Genomic DNA, 21,474 nt, shown 5'->3' on the forward strand with positions numbered 1-21,474 from the left:
TTCAACCCGTAGCCGTAAAAAACAATTAGGTAGTTGTCCTATATCCTTTCTGGTTCATCCAGGTAGAAGTCCTGGCATATGATTATGCCTGAGCGCTTCTAGGATATATAGTAGCAGTTTGACCCGTAGAAAAAACAAACTCAGTCGTTCATTTTGAAGGAGATATTTAAGCGTTTTTGTCTGTGTTAGCAATGTGATCGACTTAATACGCAGACTTTAGTAATATGTTTTTTTCTTTGACGGCACTGAATAATTTTAGCCGAAACCTGAGCCGTACATTTTTTGAATGCCGCGCTTTTAATTAAATTTCTCGCCCTAGAATGATGACATGATTGCGCGAAATATGACGCCTCTATCGTATTAGATGCGAAATATGATCAGAGATAAATGAAATAGTGAATGTTACAAGGTTCTGAGTATCCAGCTGAGATAGGGGACTTTTAGTCCCCTATCTCAGCTAGATAAACAAAATTTTTTTGGTTGCTAAGACGGTGCGGCACCGACTATCCGCAATGATTCTTCATTCGTAGTTCAATTTAACAATTCATTTTGCTGTTAACGATAAAGATTGTCGAAATTTTTAAACTCCTCTAGCCTGATTCTCAGACGTCCGAGGTCGTTCGCGGTCCCTTTCGCTTCCCTCCCTGAGGGAGGGAAGCGAAAGGGACCGCGAACGACCTCGGACGTCTGAGAATCAGGCTAAAACTCCTCAAGCATGCCAGGCGTGCAATCCTCTGAATATCAAACCACAGTCCAGGGGCACCCAACGGGAATATAGTTCAAAACCACTTAAACATAGCATTTTTAAACGTATTTTAGTATTTAAACGGTAGATAAAGGCATATTTTATCCCCTAAAAATTTTTCATCTGTTCGGATTTCCTAGCTGAAAGTCTAGTGATCCGAAAATTATAGGGATCAAAACTTACCTTTTCGAAAATTTCAGCCAGAAAATAGGCTCCCGAAAATTCTAGGTGACCTTTTTAGGGTAAAAATCCGTGAAAAATAGGCAATTATACCATTTTTTAGATGTTCGAAAATCCTAGGAGAGGCAGGCAAGCAAGAAGTTTTACAACAAACGTTTCGAAAATTCTAGATCTCAAATCGTCTTCCGAACAGATATTTTTCCGAAAATTGTCGTTGGGTGCCCCTGACAGTCCCGCTAACATTTTTCATAATTATATATAATTATACGAATGTTCGGACAATCAACCAATCAAAATCACTACCCTGCTTTCGGGTAGTGACGTCACTGGACGGCATTAACGGCTGGTCGATTCAGACTTTGCTAAGGGAGTAAAAACGATTGGAAGTAATCGTCTGAAATTTAGGCTACTATATAAAGCCTACTCGTGTTACATCAACGACACATCGTACAATCAAATTCACCAGTTCGTTTTCTAAAGCTGAAATCCCTTTCCTTGATGTCAACGTTATAATAATCAACGGCATATTACAACTGATCTTTATCCTGCCATCCAACCCCAACCTTAACATTCTACATTCCTGACAACAATGCAACAATCTACGTGACATCTTAGTCAGAGCCAAACACCGCAGACCACCCCCAAAACACCTGGTGCTTTCCGCTAAAACAGAAGAAGCCTGCGTAGAAGGCGCCTTTTTATGAAAGTATTTGGGCGTAAGAAAGAACGGGCGCGCGAGAGGGAGACACGCGTGTCTTCCTCGCGCGCCCCGTTCTTCTTCCAGGCTCGCCAATTTTTCCCCTATCTCCCAACTGCACCACCACCATCAAGTTATCTTAGCCGCACTACGCGTCTGATACTTTTTGATTAGCTTTCGCAGTGGAGGAGTAATCGACTCTAACAGCCTTACTTATTTCTCCGCGGACTCAAAGTTTCACATTCCCTTCTACAAAGAAAGTATTAATGATTACCCACGGTTACTCTTTCTTGGCTTACTGGACTATTCTATATCCTTGTGATCACTGAGCGTTCTTAAAGTGAACGAAGGGATGGGGGGGCTAACACTCGTTAAAGCTATTACAGAATGCAATGAAGGGCACATAGAAGTCACCCAATTTTCTTGGATTTCAGATCATGATGAGTGTCTGTCGAGCCACCATGGATGTCAGCATCTGTGCAACAATTTTCATGGAAGCTATTCCTGTTCATGTTATTCTGGGTTTTCCATCAACGGAGACAACAGGACTTGTTCAGGTATGCGTTCGAGTTGTGTCTGTTAGTTGTTTAAAAGAGCGAAGTGACTGAAATAATACGACGAAAATATGCGTAAAGCAAGTGTCAAACTAACAGACTTTCACTACGCTTTTCAAAAACAGGCGAACTCTGAAGTTCAAAAGCCAACTGAGTTTTGCGTTTTTCGCTGTCGTCAATTATCTTAGCGGACCTCTCAGGAAACAGAACTTTACTTAAACGGGTTCAAAACGTCATAGTTTGTGATTTTGAATTTAATACGCTCATTTACAGGAGGTCAGTGTAGATCAGACAGAACTGGAGTGACGTGGTCGTATTTGCGAAAGCATGTAATTAGGCGGGCGGCAGCATTCTGTGCTGATTGAAGCTTTTTCAAAACATGCTTCGGCACATTATACAAAAGCGAGTTGCAGCAGTCAAGCTTAGGGGATACAAGAGCATGGACGAGAGTCTCGCTAGTCTTTGAAGATAGGAACCTTTTATGAGGAAAATGTAACGCAGATGGTAGAAGGCTGATTTACATACCAATTGACGTGAGAAAGCATAGACATAGTGCTGTCAAAAATTGCACCGATGTTTCTGGCAGAATCGAATGGATTAATTGTATCATTTCCAAAACGAAGTGCTGGTAGAGACTGTATAGGACAGTGTTTAGAGTAGAAGTAGAGAATTACAGTTTTGTCCTTGTTTAGTTTCAGTTTATTCAGAAATATCCATTCATCAAGATCTGACAAGCAATCCTGTACTTTAGCAATGATGCTCCAGGTCGTTGTTTGGTGAAAAAGAGATGGATAATTGAGTATGATCAGCGAAGAAATGAAATTGGTGCTGTTTAAAGTAGGTACAGGATGGGTCGAAGGACACGAGCCCTCAGGCATGCCACATTTGAGCTCGCAATATTGTGTTTTTTCCCATCGATTAAGGCAAATCGTGTGCGGTTTGTAAGGAACGATGGAAACCAGTCACGAGCAGCACGTGATCAAAGCATGGTGGAAAGTGGTGTGACAGAAAGCGGGAAAAACACTGCCAGTTTTTTTTTTTTTTTTTTTTTTCGTGAATGAACACCAGCAACTTGAACACAAACACGAAGCCTCAAACTAAAAAACAACGATTTTTAAAGTCATCCCAGAAGAGGAAACAGCAGCTAGGTGAAGAAAAAGATGCAGATAATATAAGGAAACTACTCAGTAAATCATTCATTCAGTGGTTTTAAGGATTAAATTTGTGTTGTTATAAGTACCGAGTGGACTGTTTTGGTTCGCTCTCGTTATTCGACTTATTCTTTTGTTGCTGTTGAAGAAAGTCTAGAAATATAACAAAACACTTAATGACAGGTCCCTCGGGAAACCAGTTAGTTTTGAGAACCTAGAGTCAAGTCTTTTAAGCAAAATATCGTGGTCGACAGTGTCAAAAGCAACAGACAGGTCAAGCACCAAGAGTATAACACAGCGGCGATTATGAACCGCTTAAAGTAGAGGTTCATTAAGTTGAGTTGATTCAAGGTAGTTTTGGAGACGTACAGCCACAACTTTCTGAATAATTTTGGAAATAACTTTGAGATTTGAGATAGGCCTGTAATTACCAAAGACTTCATGATCCACCAACTTCGCAAGATAGTCTGTCGATGCGACTTTTGACGACGCCTTTTTGTCACTCTTTTCTTCTTTCGTGTTGTTTTTGTTTACATATGTTACCGATATTGAAGTCAGCGTAGAAAAGGACAGCATCATCCGCATAAAGTAGGATCTTTGACTGAAATAAACGGTTGGGCCAGTCATTGATGTAAATCGAAAACAAAATCGGACCAAGTATGGATCCTTGTGGGACGCCAGATTTTATCTGCTGAGGTGCAGACTGTGCGTTGCCATAGACAGCAGATTGACATCGACTCGTAAGATAGTTCTCGAACCACCCCAGTTCATGGTTCTTGATACCATACCCAGGCAGTTTCTTTAGGAGAAGCTGGTGATTTACAGTGTCGAAGGCTTTTTGAAAGTCGACAAACACCGCTGCTGTAACACAACCTTCATCAATGCCTTCCCTAATACAATCCGTGAAATATGAAACCGCGTCCTGGGTAGAATGATTTTTTCGAAAGCCACACTGGAAGGGAGATAGCTGACTGGACTTATCTAAATGTTGAAGGAGCTGTATTTGCACTGCTCTTTCAAGGATCTTCGAAGCCACCGGTAAAACGGAAATGGGACGGTAGTTAACCATACAATTCTTATCCTCATCTTTATAAAGTGGAACCACCCTTGCATATTTCCATTCCTCCGACAAAACTGCAGAAGAAATCGAGATATTTATTATGGCTGTTAGCGGAGCTGAGATGCTTGGAGCCGCATCCTTTAGTGAACGGGCTGGAATTCCGTCAAGTCCTGCACCTTTCGATGTTTTTAGCAGCCTAAGTTGACGATCAACAAACGCAGCTGATACCGAGTTTCAAAGAGAACAAAGACTGTCTTGAATTATTTCTCTTACTTTGAATTACTGAATTACTGCTCTTACTTTCTCAACCTCTTAAGCCTTGTTTTCCTTGTTCTTACTTTCTCCGGATCTGGCTTTAGAACCTCTATCGTTAGCAGGTGCCCATGAATGGAAACTCTCTACACTTGTACTCTAACCTCTCGGCGTTGAGTTGGATACCTTTCTGATGACATCTAATCATAAATCCATCCAAATTGCTGTCATAATCAGCTTCACGTGTGCCAGATGAGAACATCATCTGCAATACATTTTACACTAGGGAGAACTTCTACCTCTTGATGGAGACGTTTCTGCAACGTTTCACTCGAAACAGTGAGACCAAAAGGCAAAGGGAGCCAACGATATCGACCATATGGCGTAGTAAATGTCGCGAGAATACTTGACTCCTGATGTAACTCAAGATGTCAAAAAGCCGAGGCTAAATCAACCTTTGTAAACACTCTTGCATCTGTCAAATCGGGCAACAAATCATCAATGACAGGAAATTGATAACGCTCCCTCTTTAAAACACCCGGGTCGATACAAACACGCAGATCACCAGACTTCTAAACAGCTACAACAATCTGATTGACCCACTCTGTCGGTTCGTCAACTGGAGTAATGACTTTAAGACTTTCAGCCTTTGGACCTCTTCTTTGAACTTCTCTCGAACAGACATAGGGACTTCTCTTGCTGGAAGAGCTACAGGTTTGCAATCCGGGTCAACTTGAAGGTTACCTTTACCTGGAAGTGTTCCAAGACCTTTGTCAAAAACATCTGCTTACTTAACTGTGAGATCATCATTTGCATTCCCTACGACATTACTGAAGTTTACCTTGTGTACGGTTAGCTGATTCATTTTCTGTGTCGTTAAAGCCAAACAGTCAGGGGTCAAATCCTCTCCCACGACTAGAAATCTGACCTTGTCCTTCTCATTAGTTTTAAGATTCCAACAGGCAAGTAGATGAACCAACGGGTACCACTTCAGTGCCATTTCACATAACAATCGTTTGCAAACATGAGTGACGTTTCTCGACTTCAGCATACTACAGAGGTAAAATATTTGCACTTGCCACCACAATCAACTTGAAATTGTACCGGTTGCTGCCTAACCAGCATTCTCGCATCCACGGCTTTCCTTCCCAAGGCCTGTACTCTAACAACGCTGATCGCCTCTAACTCCTCTTCGCTCTCAATATTATGGAGAGGAACTTTCTTACACTTCTTGGCAAAATGATTCTTTCTTCCCATTGCTTACACCTCTTTCCCCATCCAGGGCACTTGATCCTATTAAGTTTACGGTCGTGGCCACAACATTTGCAGGAAATTTTCTTTTCTGACCTCCCGTCCGGCGCTTGAGCGCAAAGCTTCTTAGTATTTGACATGACTTGATTTATGTTATCCACTGGCCCAGATATAACGACTTCATCTGCAACTCAGCGACTTCCTCACGGCCACACGTCGACGCAGCGATTCAGGGTAACGGAAGTCTCATTCTCAGCACCTTCTTGGTCGTATGTTCGCTATTAATTCCAAACACAATACGATCATGGATTAAACTATCTCACAAACAACAACAAACTGAATGGCATGTTTTCGCCAGATTCCTAAGTTCGGCAGCAATTAAAACTATCACCCGACTTAGTTGGGAGCTTCTCTGGCACATGAAAACAGTATCGTTCGTAAATTTCGTTACCCTTGCCGTGGCATTGTTTCTCTGTGTTGTACATGACAATTATGCGCTAATAATTTTAGAAGCCCCCTTCGGCGTAATTAAATGTTTTGATGACAAGCAAAGCATCATGTACTATCACATGAATGAATATCAATGATAGTGGCACTGAAGGTTGAGAAATTCCCACCATATTGTCCACCTTCACCAGAGAGTTAATTTGCCGATTAGCAAAACGCGCGAGACAAAAGAAGCATAAGTGCTCACTGACCATGAAATAGCACGACGAAACTTTGCGTAAAACAAGCATCAAACAAAGCACATGCATATTGAAATGTATACAAAGCCTGCAATGTTCTATCGGTAGATAATTGACGAATCAACTATCTCACTGTTTTAGCAAAAATTTACTTGTCTTTTATCGCAAATAGGACAGCACGTTCTGGGGATTTTTATGAAATATTTACTACGAAAAGGAGATAGGATTATGACTGAATTATGAGTCTGAGTTGAGTTTGAGCGTAAGATTGAGTTAGGCTTGAGTTACCGTTTTTAGCGTTTATTTCATTTTATGTTTTTTTCTTTATTTTTACACTCTGAGAATGCAAATGACGGCAAAGATTATCGGCGTTACACATATTTTTATATATCAAGTGCCTAAATTCAATTTTTTTTCAATTTTACAAAGGGGAAAGGGTGTAGACCACACCTCCCCTCCCCTGCCTTGGAATTTCGCCTCTAAGACCCTAGACGCCAGGAACATGGTATTGATAATAGAGACTTTTAGATTCAAGGACGAGAACGACTACGGGTACGAGATTTGACTTAAAGTTTTTTCGCGTATTCTCAAAATATAGACTTCCGGGAAAGCTTCATTTTACCATGATGATATTTCACTACAAAAGTTAGCACTGTTATGTTAAGTCGAAGGATGTTACGCGTTTTCCCGATCGCAAAATGATATAACTTCTAACATTTGATATCTTGTTTTCGCTACATTCATGCTAAAACGCGTAGTATAGAGTGACGACGGCTACCACTTTTTCCTGCAAAAATGACGCTGGTTCACGCGCGTACACTACTTAGTATTGAGAAAATCTCATACTCGTAGTCGTACTCGTCTTAGAATCTAAGAGTCTCTAATAAGCAAATTATTTCAATACTCAAGGAACGTATGATTACAAGAGAGGATAAAGGGGACAGAGAAGGCATCCCCCATACACAGCCTATTCCAAAGGTTATTAGTCTCGAGTCATTTTTAAGACCACAGATCCCAAGGGGGGTTAGACAACAGCCAATCACATAGCGCGACTGTGTTCCGAGTGGATGACCCTTGCTCAGAGCCACGCGTCCTTCACGAATTGACAATGAAAAAAATGGCGGACGACGCGGAGAGCGATATTGCTATTCGTTTTGTCGACGAAGACGACTAAAGAGAGATTTCTACTAAAGCGGTGTCAGCGAAATGGAAATTAAAAAGGAATCGCCCTTCCACTCTTGTATAGAGCTAACAGTACAGCAGAGAAATCCTTAACACACTGAATATTCTCTCAGGATCATTTATAGCGGAGCTCTGGCGCGAAGCGCGCCTGCGGAGCACCATGGGTAAGTTAATCTACCCATCCCAGAAAATTTGGTAGTCACGTGACCGTACACCACCCCCCTCGCCCGCCCGCTGCCTGTCCGTCCGCACCACAGGGAAACCAATGTTCAATCCCACACTTTCAAGCTAGTTTGGGAGCACAGGAAGACTGATATTGCACACATACTGCACATCAATGTTGTGATCAATTGACAGCTGTCAAAGCAAGGTCCCGCTGACCAGTATCACCTGACCGTATCGCGGGCTCAGGTGTCGACCCATCGAGGTCGAGTATTTTTGAAGTTATCCGCTGACAAGTTACTTGTTGTTATATGATTGCAGGCTCAAGTTTAATTTTTTCAATTCGCATGAAATATGTTGTGTTTTATATGTGCCGCACAATTAAAATTTTGATTTCAAACTGACCTCCGAAGCTAAGATTCAGCCAGTTTTTACAGGCAGGGAAGACATGCCAGTTGCTTTTGACTTTTCTCACCAAGGTCAGGCGTTGGTGACGCTCTACGTACAATTTTTATGCTCTGATTGGTCAAAATTTGACAGGTAAGTTCATGCAGAAAATAGACCTTGTCACGGTTTTCGACGCCATCTTGACGAGTAGGCAAACGCCTGAGAAATTACAGTGTTTGTATAAGAATCTAATGTCGAATAATTTCCGTAAAACGGCTGTTCTGAAAAAAAAATATCAATTGTAAAATAAAGCTACAAAGCAAAGGATTGTCCGCGTACCTGCGCTTAAATTTCTCCAGAAGCTTGCTTTAGATTTTCCATATATTTGTCTGTAATTTTCCCGGGACTTTCTTACAGACAAATGTATAGAAAATTTTAAAAAGTGGTTGTAGGTCTTCTAAAGCATGTAGGAGTGAAGCTTTAGTTTGCAAATCATATTTTTTTCAGAACAGCCGTTCTACGGAAATTATTCGACATTAGATTCTCATACAAACACTGTAATTTCTCACGCGTTTGCCTACTCGTCAAGATGGCGTCGAAAACCGTGACAAGGCCTATTTATGCAGCATCTTGAAACCTGTTTACTTTGACAGCTCAAGCTGACAGAGTTTTGTGTCAACTTGTGATGTTTTTAACTCTCTTTTTCCACTGAACATTGTACAAAATGAAATTCAGCTGCTATCAAGAGTCTTCTGTTATTCATCGCAAGTTTGTTTATCGGGTTTTTGGTTGAGAAATACGTCGCTTGTCAAGGTCGGAAATCCGATTTCGGATGGCATCGTTTTTAGACTACGAGTAGTCCCCCATTTTTCCCCAAGGATAGTAGAGCGTGCGAAACGCGAGCGCGCAGGAAAATCACCCCACGCGAGAAAAGGCGACACGCGGCGCGTGTCTCCTTTTCTCGCGTGGGGTGATTTTCACGCGCGATCGCGTTTCGCTCGCTCTACTATCCCTGAGGAAAAATGGGGGACTACTCGTAGTCTACATCGTTTTCGTTTTTCACCTTGCTTGATGCGTAAGAGGGTTGAAAAGTCTGAAGCGATTTTGGCCTTACTTGATAGTTTTCAGTGCATCTCGAATGGTAAGCCAAAGTAATTATTTTATTTGATGTTTGTTTTTTATATCTAATTTAATGAAGTCGAGTGTAGTTTATGGGGCTATTTAGTTTATGCACGTTTGTAAGATTTGAGAAAATGATCTGATCGAGTATCAGGTTTGATTATAAGCTTATAGAACTTTAAAAAGCCTTCAGACATTTTCTCACCGCAAATAGAAAGAAAACGTTCCAAAGAATATTTAGTTATAATTTTGGCTGTAAAAGAAAGCTTTGAGCGATTTTCTTGCCTCGAGTTCATCTTTGAAAAACGCATACACCGGGAAGCCGGCTTAAAACATAAACAAGGATTTTCAGAGACACTTTAATACTTGTCTTCGTGAATGAAAATTGTTGTCTCGATCTGTATATGTTTCACCGAATTATTTTCCTTTTATTGATTGTTAGTAGTCACTTTTGCAATTTTCATCGCTGTTGTGCCGTTTGTTTTCAGTCGCTCATGAACACAGCTTGCAGGAGTAGTCAAAATACCGCGCGTATCAAACGCTTTTGAAGATTACACATCGTTATAAAGCCATTATGTTGAAGCGTATAACTGTTGTCCAGGGGACAAAAACGCGCCTTCACAACACAAGGGTTCTTGAACACAAGTTTAATAATCGAGAGTTGCACACTCAGCATATTTTCTTAACAACACAACAGGATCGGAATTGGAGTCTCATCTTTGGCTAACAAGCTTCACCTCGCAAGTAAAAACCTACAAAACAAACACTTAATCACTGTTGGAACGGGATTTGGAAATACACGAGCTCCTAAGACTCACCATACGATGAGAAACTCCCGGCGACTAGCGCGTTACAAAGCACATGGTTTCTTTCTCGCTACACGACGACACTGAGACGCGCTCACTAAGCATGCTGGGAGAATAAATTACAAAAACGGAATGGAACGGACTTAGGAAAACAAAAATTGTTCTCTTGTTGAGGATTGGCCTCAACATCCCGGGGGGTAGGGCTGAACAGCCCCCGTAGACAATCACTAATTAATGTTAAAGTTCTAAACCGACTGTTACTTCACGACAATGTTTTCAGTTCAATCTTGCAACGTTCAGTGCACTTTACGGCAAACCTGTCACGCAGCTTCTTCAAGGAGACACAACTTGGTCACAGGACGAGTAAGAGAAGAGTCCTTTGTCTTCACTTCGGCGGTGCGGACACGTGAATCTTCACCAGGAAACACTTTCGTTACGCGACCCAGCAACCAGCGGGATCTCGGCACAGTTTTGTCCACCACAAGAACCAGGTCATTCACTGCTAAATTCCTCTTATTTAGTAGCCACTTGTGGCGTTGCTGTAAGGTGGGCACGTACTCTAGAACCCATCGCGACCAAAAACAGTTAGCAAGGAATTGCGCATGTCTCCACTGCTTGCGTGAGTACAGCTCTTCCTTGGCGAAGACACCGGGGCGTATGGCGAGATTTCGTCGCTGTAAAAGTAGGTGGTTTGGAGTGAGTGGCTCCATGTCACTTGGATCATCACTTGCTGGGGAAATGGGACGACTGTTTAGAATGGACGTGACTTCGGCGAATACGGTGCGCAGGGTTTCCAAAGGGATTGCAGCGCCTGGTTTGCTCAAGACAGCATTCATAGCCTTCCGCACACTTCTAATAAGCCTCTCCCACACGCCTGACATGTGGCTCGCGGTAGGGGGTTGGAAACGCCACCTTGCCAACACATATTTGAACCAATCCGCATCGTACGAATGTAGCTCTCTCTTGATTTGTTCTTCATTCAGTTCTCGAACCGAACGCCGAAGTTCCCTCTCAGCGCCAGTAAAATTCGTGCCGTTATCTGACCAGATCTCCTTAGGGCAGCCACGAACAGAGATGAACCGGCGCAGAGCCAAAATAAACGTGTCTGTTTCTAAGGAACTAACATCTTCGATGTGGACTGCCCGGCTGTTAAAGCACACGAATATGCAACCATACACTTTGATAACGCTACGAGCGCGCTTCACATAGAAGGGGCCAAAGAAGTCGAGGCCCGTAAAGGTGAACGGGGGATGATAAGATAACAGCGTTTCCTTTGGCAGGTCCGCCATCGCTTGCTGTAAGGCAGGCGTGTTTCGCTTGCGGCAACTTATACACTTGCTCAGGATCTGACGCACCAAAGCTCTTCCTCTCAGTATCCAGTAACGTTGGCGGAGGACGGACAACACATGTTCACGGCCTGCGTGGCCCAGCACATGGTGGTAGTAACGAACTATCAATACAGACACAGGGCTTGACTTTGGAAGAATCACTGGGTGGGCGGCCTCAAAGGTAATCGGCGCACGGTGAATTCTTCCTCCAACACGTATAATGCCATTAGTTAGGATCGGACTAAGAGTGGCCAAACTACTGCTACATTTCACCTGTCTGCCTTCTTTCAAAGCCTTGTACTCTTCACGGAAATGTTGGTGCTGCACCAGTCTCGTAACTGCTTCGCTTGCTCGCTGAAGCTCAACAAGGGTAAGTGTACGTCCGACGACACATTCAGGTTTTTCCTTCTTTAGTGGCTTGACAAAGCGAAGCACCCACGACATCACTCTCAGCAAACGGGACCACGACGAATAGCGCTGTAATAGGAGATCAACTTGGGACGTGTCAGTGGTGAACATGATTGTGGCTGGTTTTCGTATTTCTTTATCATCACTTCGAATGTCTTCCACCTGAGCATTAGGCCACTGTTGTTCAGGCTGCCACAGAAAGCAAGGACCTGACCACCACCGACATCCGGGTTGGAAATGCTCTATGGTGACGCCTCGTGAACCGTCATCAGCGGGGTTCAAACTACCTGGGACATGATGCCACTGATCTGGGGAAGTTGATTCATGAATTTCGGCCACGCGATTGGCAACAAAGGTTTGGAAGCGCCTAGTTTCGTTCTTGATATATTGGAGGGACGTCATTGAGTCACACCAGAAAAAGGTTTCATCAACTTGCAGATCAAGCTCCTTCAGAATTGAGTTGCTTAGCCGCACCGCTAACACTGACGCTTGCAGTTCTAGGCGAGGTATAGTCCACTCTTTAATGGGCGCATTCCTGGTCTTCCCCATAACGAAGGAACAGTGAATCACTCCTTGCTCATCAACGAACCGTAGGTAAGACACTGCTGCATAACCATGCCTTGACGCATCGGAAAAGTTGTGCAACTGCACAGTGGCTTGTGCACTAAGGCACTGGGTCTTGTAACACCTTGGTATCTCGATGGTAGTAACACACGGCAGTTCTTGCAACCACTTCTGCCAGAGGGACGAATACGGCTCTGGAATTTCTTGATCCCAAGACAACTTCTGCCTCCACAGCTCCTGTAACAGAATCTTGGCTGTGAACACAAAGGGTGAAAGAAATCCAAACGGATCAAATAGGGAGCTTACGACGGAAAGTACTCCTCGCTTGGTGGATGGCTTGTACGCCTGTAAGGCCTTGAACTTAAAAGTATCTGACTGTGCGTCCCAGTAGACACCCAACGCTCGTTCTAAGGGTAACTGGTCTAGATCTAGGTCCAACTTGGGATTCGCCCTCGACGCGGGAGGAATTGAGGCTAGTAATTCACGACTATTGCTCGCAAACTTTGTTAGGCGAAATCCTCCTTCTCTCAACAACTTCATAAGATCTGAGGCCAGAGGTATGGCTTGATCAGTATTTGGGACGGACTTCAGGACATCATCCACATAGAAATTTCTACGAACTGTTCGGATCACTTCAGGCGGGTAATTTTCTTCATTGTCTTGTGCTGTCATGCTTAACGCCTTGTTGGCACAGCAGGGTGAAGACTTAGCACCAAAAATATGGACCAACATTTTGTATTCTTCTGGAGGCTCGTCAATACCTTTAGGCCACCACAAGAACCTCAGAGAATCTGTATCACTTGGGGCTACTCTGGTCTGGTAAAACATACCCTCGATATCTGCTGAGAAGGCAATTTCTTCCTCACGGAATCGAATCAACACTCCAGACAGGTCATTTGTCAGACTAGGTCCTTGAATGAGCTGTTCGTTTAGGGACGTGCCGCTGAATCTTGCAGCCGCGTCAAACACCACTCTCACCTTGCCTGGCTTGTTCGGATTGCTTACTGGGTGGTGAGGCAGGAACCATGTGGTTTTGCTGACTGTTTCTGCTTCCTCCTTTGTGAGCTTTCTTGCATATCCCTTGGTCACACAGTCCTCAATCACAGCTCTATATTTGACTTCAAGTTCTGGATCTCGAAGGAAGCGTCTCTTTAAGTGTTGCAGTCTCGCTTCAGCTAGTGTTCTGTTGTAAGGAAGCACAGGATTGTCACTCTTCCACAGGAGGCCCATCTCATAATGGCCATCATGTTTACAGATTGAATTGGATATCAAGTTCATAGCTCTTTGGTCCTCCACAGACAGGGGCTTGGTTTCACACTTGCTCGTACCATAGGACTCGACTCTCCAGAATTCTTCAAGCTGGTCACTTAGGGTAACATCCTCCCCTCTAATGAGATTGACTTGCACAGGAGTGGAAGAAGGTACACTGGGACAGCCACCAAGTATACTCCAACCAATACAGGACTTGATTGCGATCGGCTCATTGGGTCTACCTCTTTTAACTTCAAGCGGTATGAAGACCTCTTGGATGTTTGTACCAAGCAGGATAGAAATCTTACTTCTCTCTACTTCCGGGAAGCAAACTTGCTGCAGATGTGGCCACTGACCAACAGACCTTGTCACCTTTGTGTGCTTTAGGGGAATTGTAAGATCCTTTACAGCCCAGGCAGATTTGACATCAATCAGATGGTCATTCTCGCTGTCTACTGAAGCAATTTGGAAGTCAACTCTCAGACCCTCTTCTTCTGTATCGGCATTGTTTACTGTCGTGAGTGACAGCTTACTTGGTGAGCCCTTAATGTTCAGCAGTTTCACGAGAGACGGGTCAATCATGGTTATGTCGGAGCCTGAGTCTAGTAGGCCAAAGGTAGTAATCTGGTTGCCAGACTTACTAATCACTCTAACTGGGATGACTTGAAGCAACACTTCGCACGAACTAACTGCGGCCACTGAGGAGCACATAGAAATAGTGGCTTGATTAGGCCTTAAGCCTTGATTAACGTCCTCACCGTTAGGACCGTCTCTTTGCTGGTTCCCTCTGTCTCTTGGTTCAGTGAAGTGTAACAATGTGTGATGTGACTTCCCACAACCTTCTACCCTGCACCTGATTAAGGACTTGCACTTCTTTGAGTTGTGTTTAGTTGAGTTGATACAATTGAAGCAAATCTTTTTCTGTTTTACAAAGTCATTTCTCTCCCTCGGAGACTTGGATTTGAATACTTCACAACGGTACAGTGGATGGTGTTGATGGCACATTGCACAGGATTCAGGATTTGTTGCTGTTAAAGAATAGGTAAAACCCTTAGGAGTTCCTGACTTAGTAAAGAAAGGGTGGCTCAGGACAAAGGCTCTCTCCTTGAGGAAATCTACAACATCCTTGAAATTTGGCATTTTCTGTCCCTTACGCTCGAGATTCTTCAAATGTTCGGCAAATTTGGATTGCATCCACTTTGGCAGCCGCGCAATGACTTTCTCCAGATTATCTATATTCATCTCACTAAGGTATCCCATTGACTCTAAAGTGTCATAGGTAACTTGCGCAGTATCAGCATAGCGCTGCAGGCTGTCCTTATCATTTGCTTGTATAGCAGGTCCCTTCGTAAGTGATTCAACACATGCTCTCACTACTTGAAATGGCTGGCCAAACCGTTCCTCTAGTGTCTTGAGTGCCTTTGCCAGGCCACCAGGCATTGGCTCATATCTCTACACTGCGGTCAGGGCAGGACCGTTCAAGAACTGTAACAGACGGGTCATTTTCACAGCATCACTGAGAGGCCTGGTTTCAACCAACTGCTTAAATCTCTGACGAAAGGCTAGGTAATTTTCAGGGGATCCATCAAACTTCTGAACTTGTACATGTGGTAGATCATAAGCGGCACTCATTTTCTCCATTGAAGACATGATAGCAACAAGACTTTCATTCATAATTGAACCAGCAGCACTGGGCGTGGCTGTACAGCGGTTGGTGCTCGTGAGACATGGGGTTTCTTCAGTGGGTGGGTCAGCAGGTTGTGACTGACCGTTGTCTTGAATACGTGGTTTAACAGTCTCAAGTGTACCCTCATCCGTAACAGTAGGAGTTCTGAAACTCATACCTGGCACTTTGAAATAGGTGTTTCCAGAAGTGAGTGTATTGGAAGTCTGGGCATTTACTAATCCTGGTGTTGATGTATGAGATGGCTTGGTCACTGGTACATTATTGCCACTAATCGCAGATGGTAGTGTTTCGGGTGGCACCCTTGAGGTTTGAGACCTTGAGTCCTTTAGGTCAAGATTTGGAGACCATTTGATACCCTCCAGGCCCGTGACTGGATCAGATATTTCCTGTTCTGCAAGGGAAGCCTCTAAATTGGCTAGTTCTACTTGATTTCTTGCCGCTGTAACTTCCCTTTCTGCTTCCAATTTGGTGAGTTCTAATCGGTGTTGCAATTCTAATTCTGTTCGTTTTATTTCCATTTCGACCTTTTTTACCTCCAGTTCTACTAGCTTCTTACTCCTTTCTTCAGCTTGTTGCTGCATAAGTAGGGCCTTGGCTGCGTCGATTTTAGCCCTTTGGGCCCTGGAGCTACACACATTTGATTTTGAGACCCGACTACCATTAGATTTCACGGATTCCGGGGGGGTACACTCCTTGATTGATTTCACTTCTTCTAACACTTGGCTGTTGTAAAAGGCAGCGGCACTAGCAATAAACTGATGTATTCTCTCATTGTATTCTTGTATTCTAGACTGCTGAACCGCACGGTCGGTCAAGACTCTTTGATACCTTTCACAGCTGGTATCGAGTAAATCAGCGTATTTCTCAACACAAACACAATACTGCTCCCACGCGGAATTAAGGCTAGTTTGTACGGTTCGTATCTTGACGACGTTGCCGAAGTCTCCGAGATTTTCATCCAGTTGATGACACAGTTTCGTGATATTAGACAAATATCCCCTTCGGGATCTGTCCAACACTTCCAAACGCTCGAGTAGGATTCCTCGTTGAGTCATGACCTTTGATGTCACTTCGATTCACACGCACAAATATTTTCACAGTTAAGACTTTGGACGTCCACTCATCACAGGCAAGATGCTCGTATGGTTTTTACGAAGATGTCCAGGGGACAAAAACGCGCCTTCACAACACAAGGGTTCTTGAACACAAGTTTAATAATCGAGAGTTGCATACTCAGCATATTTTCTTAACAACACAACAGGATCGGAATTAAAGTCTCATCTTTGGCTAACAAGCTTCACCTCGCAAGTAAAAACCTACAAAACAAACACTTAATCACTGTTGGAACGGGATTTGGAAATACACGAGCTCCTAAGACTCACCATACGATGAGAAACTCCCGGCGACTAGCGCGTTACAAAGCACATGGTTTCTTTCTCGCTACACGACGACACTGAGACGCGCTCACTAAGCATGCTGGGAGAATAAATTACAAAAACGGAATGGAACGGACTTAGGAAAACAAAAATTGTTCTCTTGTTGAGGATTGGCCTCAACATCCCGGGGGGTAGGGCTGAACAGCCCCCGTAGACAATCACTAATTAATGTTAAAGTTCTAAACCGACTGTTACTTCACGACAATGTTTTCAGTTCAATCTTGCAACGTTCAGTGCACTTTACGGCAAACCTGTCACGCAGCTTCTTCAAGGAGACACAACTTGGTCACAGGACGAGTAAGAGAAGAGTCCTTTGTCTTCACTTCGGCGGTGCGGACACGTGAATCTTCACCAGGAAACACTTTCGTTACGCGACCCAGCAACCAGCGGGATCTCGGCACAGTTTTGTCCACCACAAGAACCAGGTCATTCACTGCTAAATTCCTCTTATTTAGTAGCCACTTGTGGCGTTGCTGTAAGGTGGGCACGTACTCTAGAACCCATCGCGACCAAAAACAGTTAGCAAGGAATTGCGCATGTCTCCACTGCTTGCGTGAGTACAGCTCTTCCTTGGCGAAGACACCGGGGCGTATGGCGAGATTTCGTCGCTGTAAAAGTAGGTGGTTTGGAGTGAGTGGCTCCATGTCACTTGGATCATCACTTGCTGGGGAAATGGGACGACTGTTTAGAATGGACGTGACTTCGGCGAATACGGTGCGCAGGGTTTCCAAAGGGATTGCAGCGCCTGGTTTGCTCAAGACAGCATTCATAGCCTTCCGCACACTTCTAATAAGCCTCTCCCACACGCCTGACATGTGGCTCGCGGTAGGGGGTTGGAAACGCCACCTTGCCAACACATATTTGAACCAATCCGCATCGTACGAATGTAGCTCTCTCTTGATTTGTTCTTCATTCAGTTCTCGAACCGAACGCCGAAGTTCCCTCTCAGCGCCAGTAAAATTCGTGCCGTTATCTGACCAGATCTCCTTAGGGCAGCCACGAACAGAGATGAACCGGCGCAGAGCCAAAATAAACGTGTCTGTTTCTAAGGAACTAACATCTTCGATGTGGACTGCCCGGCTGTTAAAGCACACGAATATGCAACCATACACTTTGATAACGCTACGAGCGCGCTTCACATAGAAGGGGCCAAAGAAGTCGAGGCCCGTAAAGGTGAACGGGGGATGATAAGATAACAGCGTTTCCTTTGGCAGGTCCGCCATCGCTTGCTGTAAGGCAGGCGTGTTTCGCTTGCGGCAACTTATACACTTGCTCAGGATCTGACGCACCAAAGCTCTTCCTCTCAGTATCCAGTAACGTTGGCGGAGGACGGACAACACATGTTCACGGCCTGCGTGGCCCAGCACATGGTGGTAGTAACGAACTATCAATACAGACACAGGGCTTGACTTTGGAAGAATCACTGGGTGGGCGGCCTCAAAGGTAATCGGCGCACGGTGAATTCTTCCTCCAACACGTATAATGCCATTAGTTAGGATCGGACTAAGAGTGGCCAAACTACTGCTACATTTCACCTGTCTGCCTTCTTTCAAAGCCTTGTACTCTTCACGGAAATGTTGGTGCTGCACCAGTCTCGTAACTGCTTCGCTTGCTCGCTGAAGCTCAACAAGGGTAAGTGTACGTCCGACGACACATTCAGGTTTTTCCTTCTTTAGTGGCTTGACAAAGCGAAGCACCCACGACATCACTCTCAGCAAACGGGACCACGACGAATAGCGCTGTAATAGGAGATCAACTTGGGACGTGTCAGTGGTGAACATGATTGTGGCTGGTTTTCGTATTTCTTTATCATCACTTCGAATGTCTTCCACCTGAGCATTAGGCCACTGTTGTTCAGGCTGCCACAGAAAGCAAGGACCTGACCACCACCGACATCCGGGTTGGAAATGCTCTATGGTGACGCCTCGTGAACCGTCATCAGCGGGGTTCAAACTACCTGGGACATGATGCCACTGATCTGGGGAAGTTGATTCATGAATTTCGGCCACGCGATTGGCAACAAAGGTTTGGAAGCGCCTAGTTTCGTTCTTGATATATTGGAGGGACGTCATTGAGTCACACCAGAAAAAGGTTTCATCAACTTGCAGATCAAGCTCCTTCAGAATTGAGTTGCTTAGCCGCACCGCTAACACTGACGCTTGCAGTTCTAGGCGAGGTATAGTCCACTCTTTAATGGGCGCATTCCTGGTCTTCCCCATAACGAAGGAACAGTGAATCACTCCTTGCTCATCAACGAACCGTAGGTAAGACACTGCTGCATAACCATGCCTTGACGCATCGGAAAAGTTGTGCAACTGCACAGTGGCTTGTGCACTAAGGCACTGGGTCTTGTAACACCTTGGTATCTCGATGGTAGTAACACACGGCAGTTCTTGCAACCACTTCTGCCAGAGGGACGAATACGGCTCTGGAATTTCTTGATCCCAAGACAACTTCTGCCTCCACAGCTCCTGTAACAGAATCTTGGCTGTGAACACAAAGGGTGAAAGAAATCCAAACGGATCAAATAGGGAGCTTACGACGGAAAGTACTCCTCGCTTGGTGGATGGCTTGTACGCCTGTAAGGCCTTGAACTTAAAAGTATCTGACTGTGCGTCCCAGTAGACACCCAACGCTCGTTCTAAGGGTAACTGGTCTAGATCTAGGTCCAACTTGGGATTCGCCCTCGACGCGGGAGGAATTGAGGCTAGTAATTCACGACTATTGCTCGCAAACTTTGTTAGGCGAAATCCTCCTTCTCTCAACAACTTCATAAGATCTGAGGCCAGAGGTATGGCTTGATCAGTATTTGGGACGGACTTCAGGACATCATCCACATAGAAATTTCTACGAACTGTTCGGATCACTTCAGGCGGGTAATTTTCTTCATTGTCTTGTGCTGTCATGCTTAACGCCTTGTTGGCACAGCAGGGTGAAGACTTAGCACCAAAAATATGGACCAACATTTTGTATTCTTCTGGAGGCTCGTCAATACCTTTAGGCCACCACAAGAACCTCAGAGAATCTGTATCACTTGGGGCTACTCTGGTCTGGTAAAACATACCCTCGATATCTGCTGAGAAGGCAATTTCTTCCTCACGGAATCGAATCAACACTCCAGACAGGTCATTTGTCAGACTAGGTCCTTGAATGAGCTGTTCGTTTAGGGACGTGCCGCTGAATCTTGCAGCCGCGTCAAACACCACTCTCACCTTGCCTGGCTTGTTCGGATTGCTTACTGGGTGGTGAGGCAGGAACCATGTGGTTTTGCTGACTGTTTCTGCTTCCTCCTTTGTGAGCTTTCTTGCATATCCCTTGGTCACACAGTCCTCAATCACAGCTCTATATTTGACTTCAAGTTCTGGATCTCGAAGGAAGCGTCTCTTTAAGTGTTGCAGTCTCGCTTCAGCTAGTGTTCTGTTGTAAGGAAGCACAGGATTGTCACTCTTCCACAGGAGGCCCATCTCATAATGGCCATCATGTTTACAGATTGAATTGGATATCAAGTTCATAGCTCTTTGGTCCTCCACAGACAGGGGCTTGGTTTCACACTTGCTCGTACCATAGGACTCGACTCTCCAGAATTCTTCAAGCTGGTCACTTAGGGTAACATCCTCCCCTCTAATGAGATTGACTTGCACAGGAGTGGAAGAAGGTACACTGGGACAGCCACCAAGTATACTCCAACCAATACAGGACTTGATTGCGATCGGCTCATTGGGTCTACCTCTTTTAACTTCAAGCGGTATGAAGACCTCTTGGATGTTTGTACCAAGCAGGATAGAAATCTTACTTCTCTCTACTTCCGGGAAGCAAACTTGCTGCAGATGTGGCCACTGACCAACAGACCTTGTCACCTTTGTGTGCTTTAGGGGAATTGTAAGATCCTTTACAGCCCAGGCAGATTTGACATCAATCAGATGGTCATTCTCGCTGTCTACTGAAGCAATTTGGAAGTCAACTCTCAGACCCTCTTCTTCTGTATCGGCATTGTTTACTGTCGTGAGTGACAGCTTACTTGGTGAGCCCTTAATGTTCAGCAGTTTCACGAGAGACGGGTCAATCATGGTTATGTCGGAGCCTGAGTCTAGTAGGCCAAAGGTAGTAATCTGGTTGCCAGACTTACTAATCACTCTAACTGGGATGACTTGAAGCAACACTTCGCACGAACTAACTGCGGCCACTGAGGAGCACATAGAAATAGTGGCTTGATTAGGCCTTAAGCCTTGATTAACGTCCTCACCGTTAGGACCGTCTCTTTGCTGGTTCCCTCTGTCTCTTGGTTCAGTGAAGTGTAACAATGTGTGATGTGACTTCCCACAACCTTCTACCCTGCACCTGATTAAGGACTTGCACTTCTTTGAGTTGTGTTTAGTTGAGTTGATACAATTGAAGCAAATCTTTTTCTGTTTTACAAAGTCATTTCTCTCCCTCGGAGACTTGGATTTGAATACTTCACAACGGTACAGTGGATGGTGTTGATGGCACATTGCACAGGATTCAGGATTTGTTGCTGTTAAAGAATAGGTAAAACCCTTAGGAGTTCCTGACTTAGTAAAGAAAGGGTG

At 44.4% G+C, this 21,474-nt stretch overlaps 1 protein-coding gene across 1 annotated transcript in view; it reads left to right on the forward strand.

The window, feature by feature from the left end:
- LOC140932353 (uncharacterized) overlaps positions 1–21,474 on the forward strand; it is an 83,110-nt gene that overhangs the window by 19,204 nt on the left and 42,432 nt on the right. The window contains exon 8 of the mRNA XM_073381973.1: positions 2,057–2,179. Coding sequence (XP_073238074.1) covers positions 2,057–2,179 — 123 coding nt within the window. The remainder of the gene's footprint in view (positions 1–2,056; positions 2,180–21,474) is intronic.

The sequence above is a fragment of the Porites lutea genome, chromosome 1, assembly GCF_958299795.1.
Source record: "Porites lutea chromosome 1, jaPorLute2.1, whole genome shotgun sequence".
NCBI lineage: Eukaryota > Metazoa > Cnidaria > Anthozoa > Scleractinia > Poritidae > Porites > Porites lutea.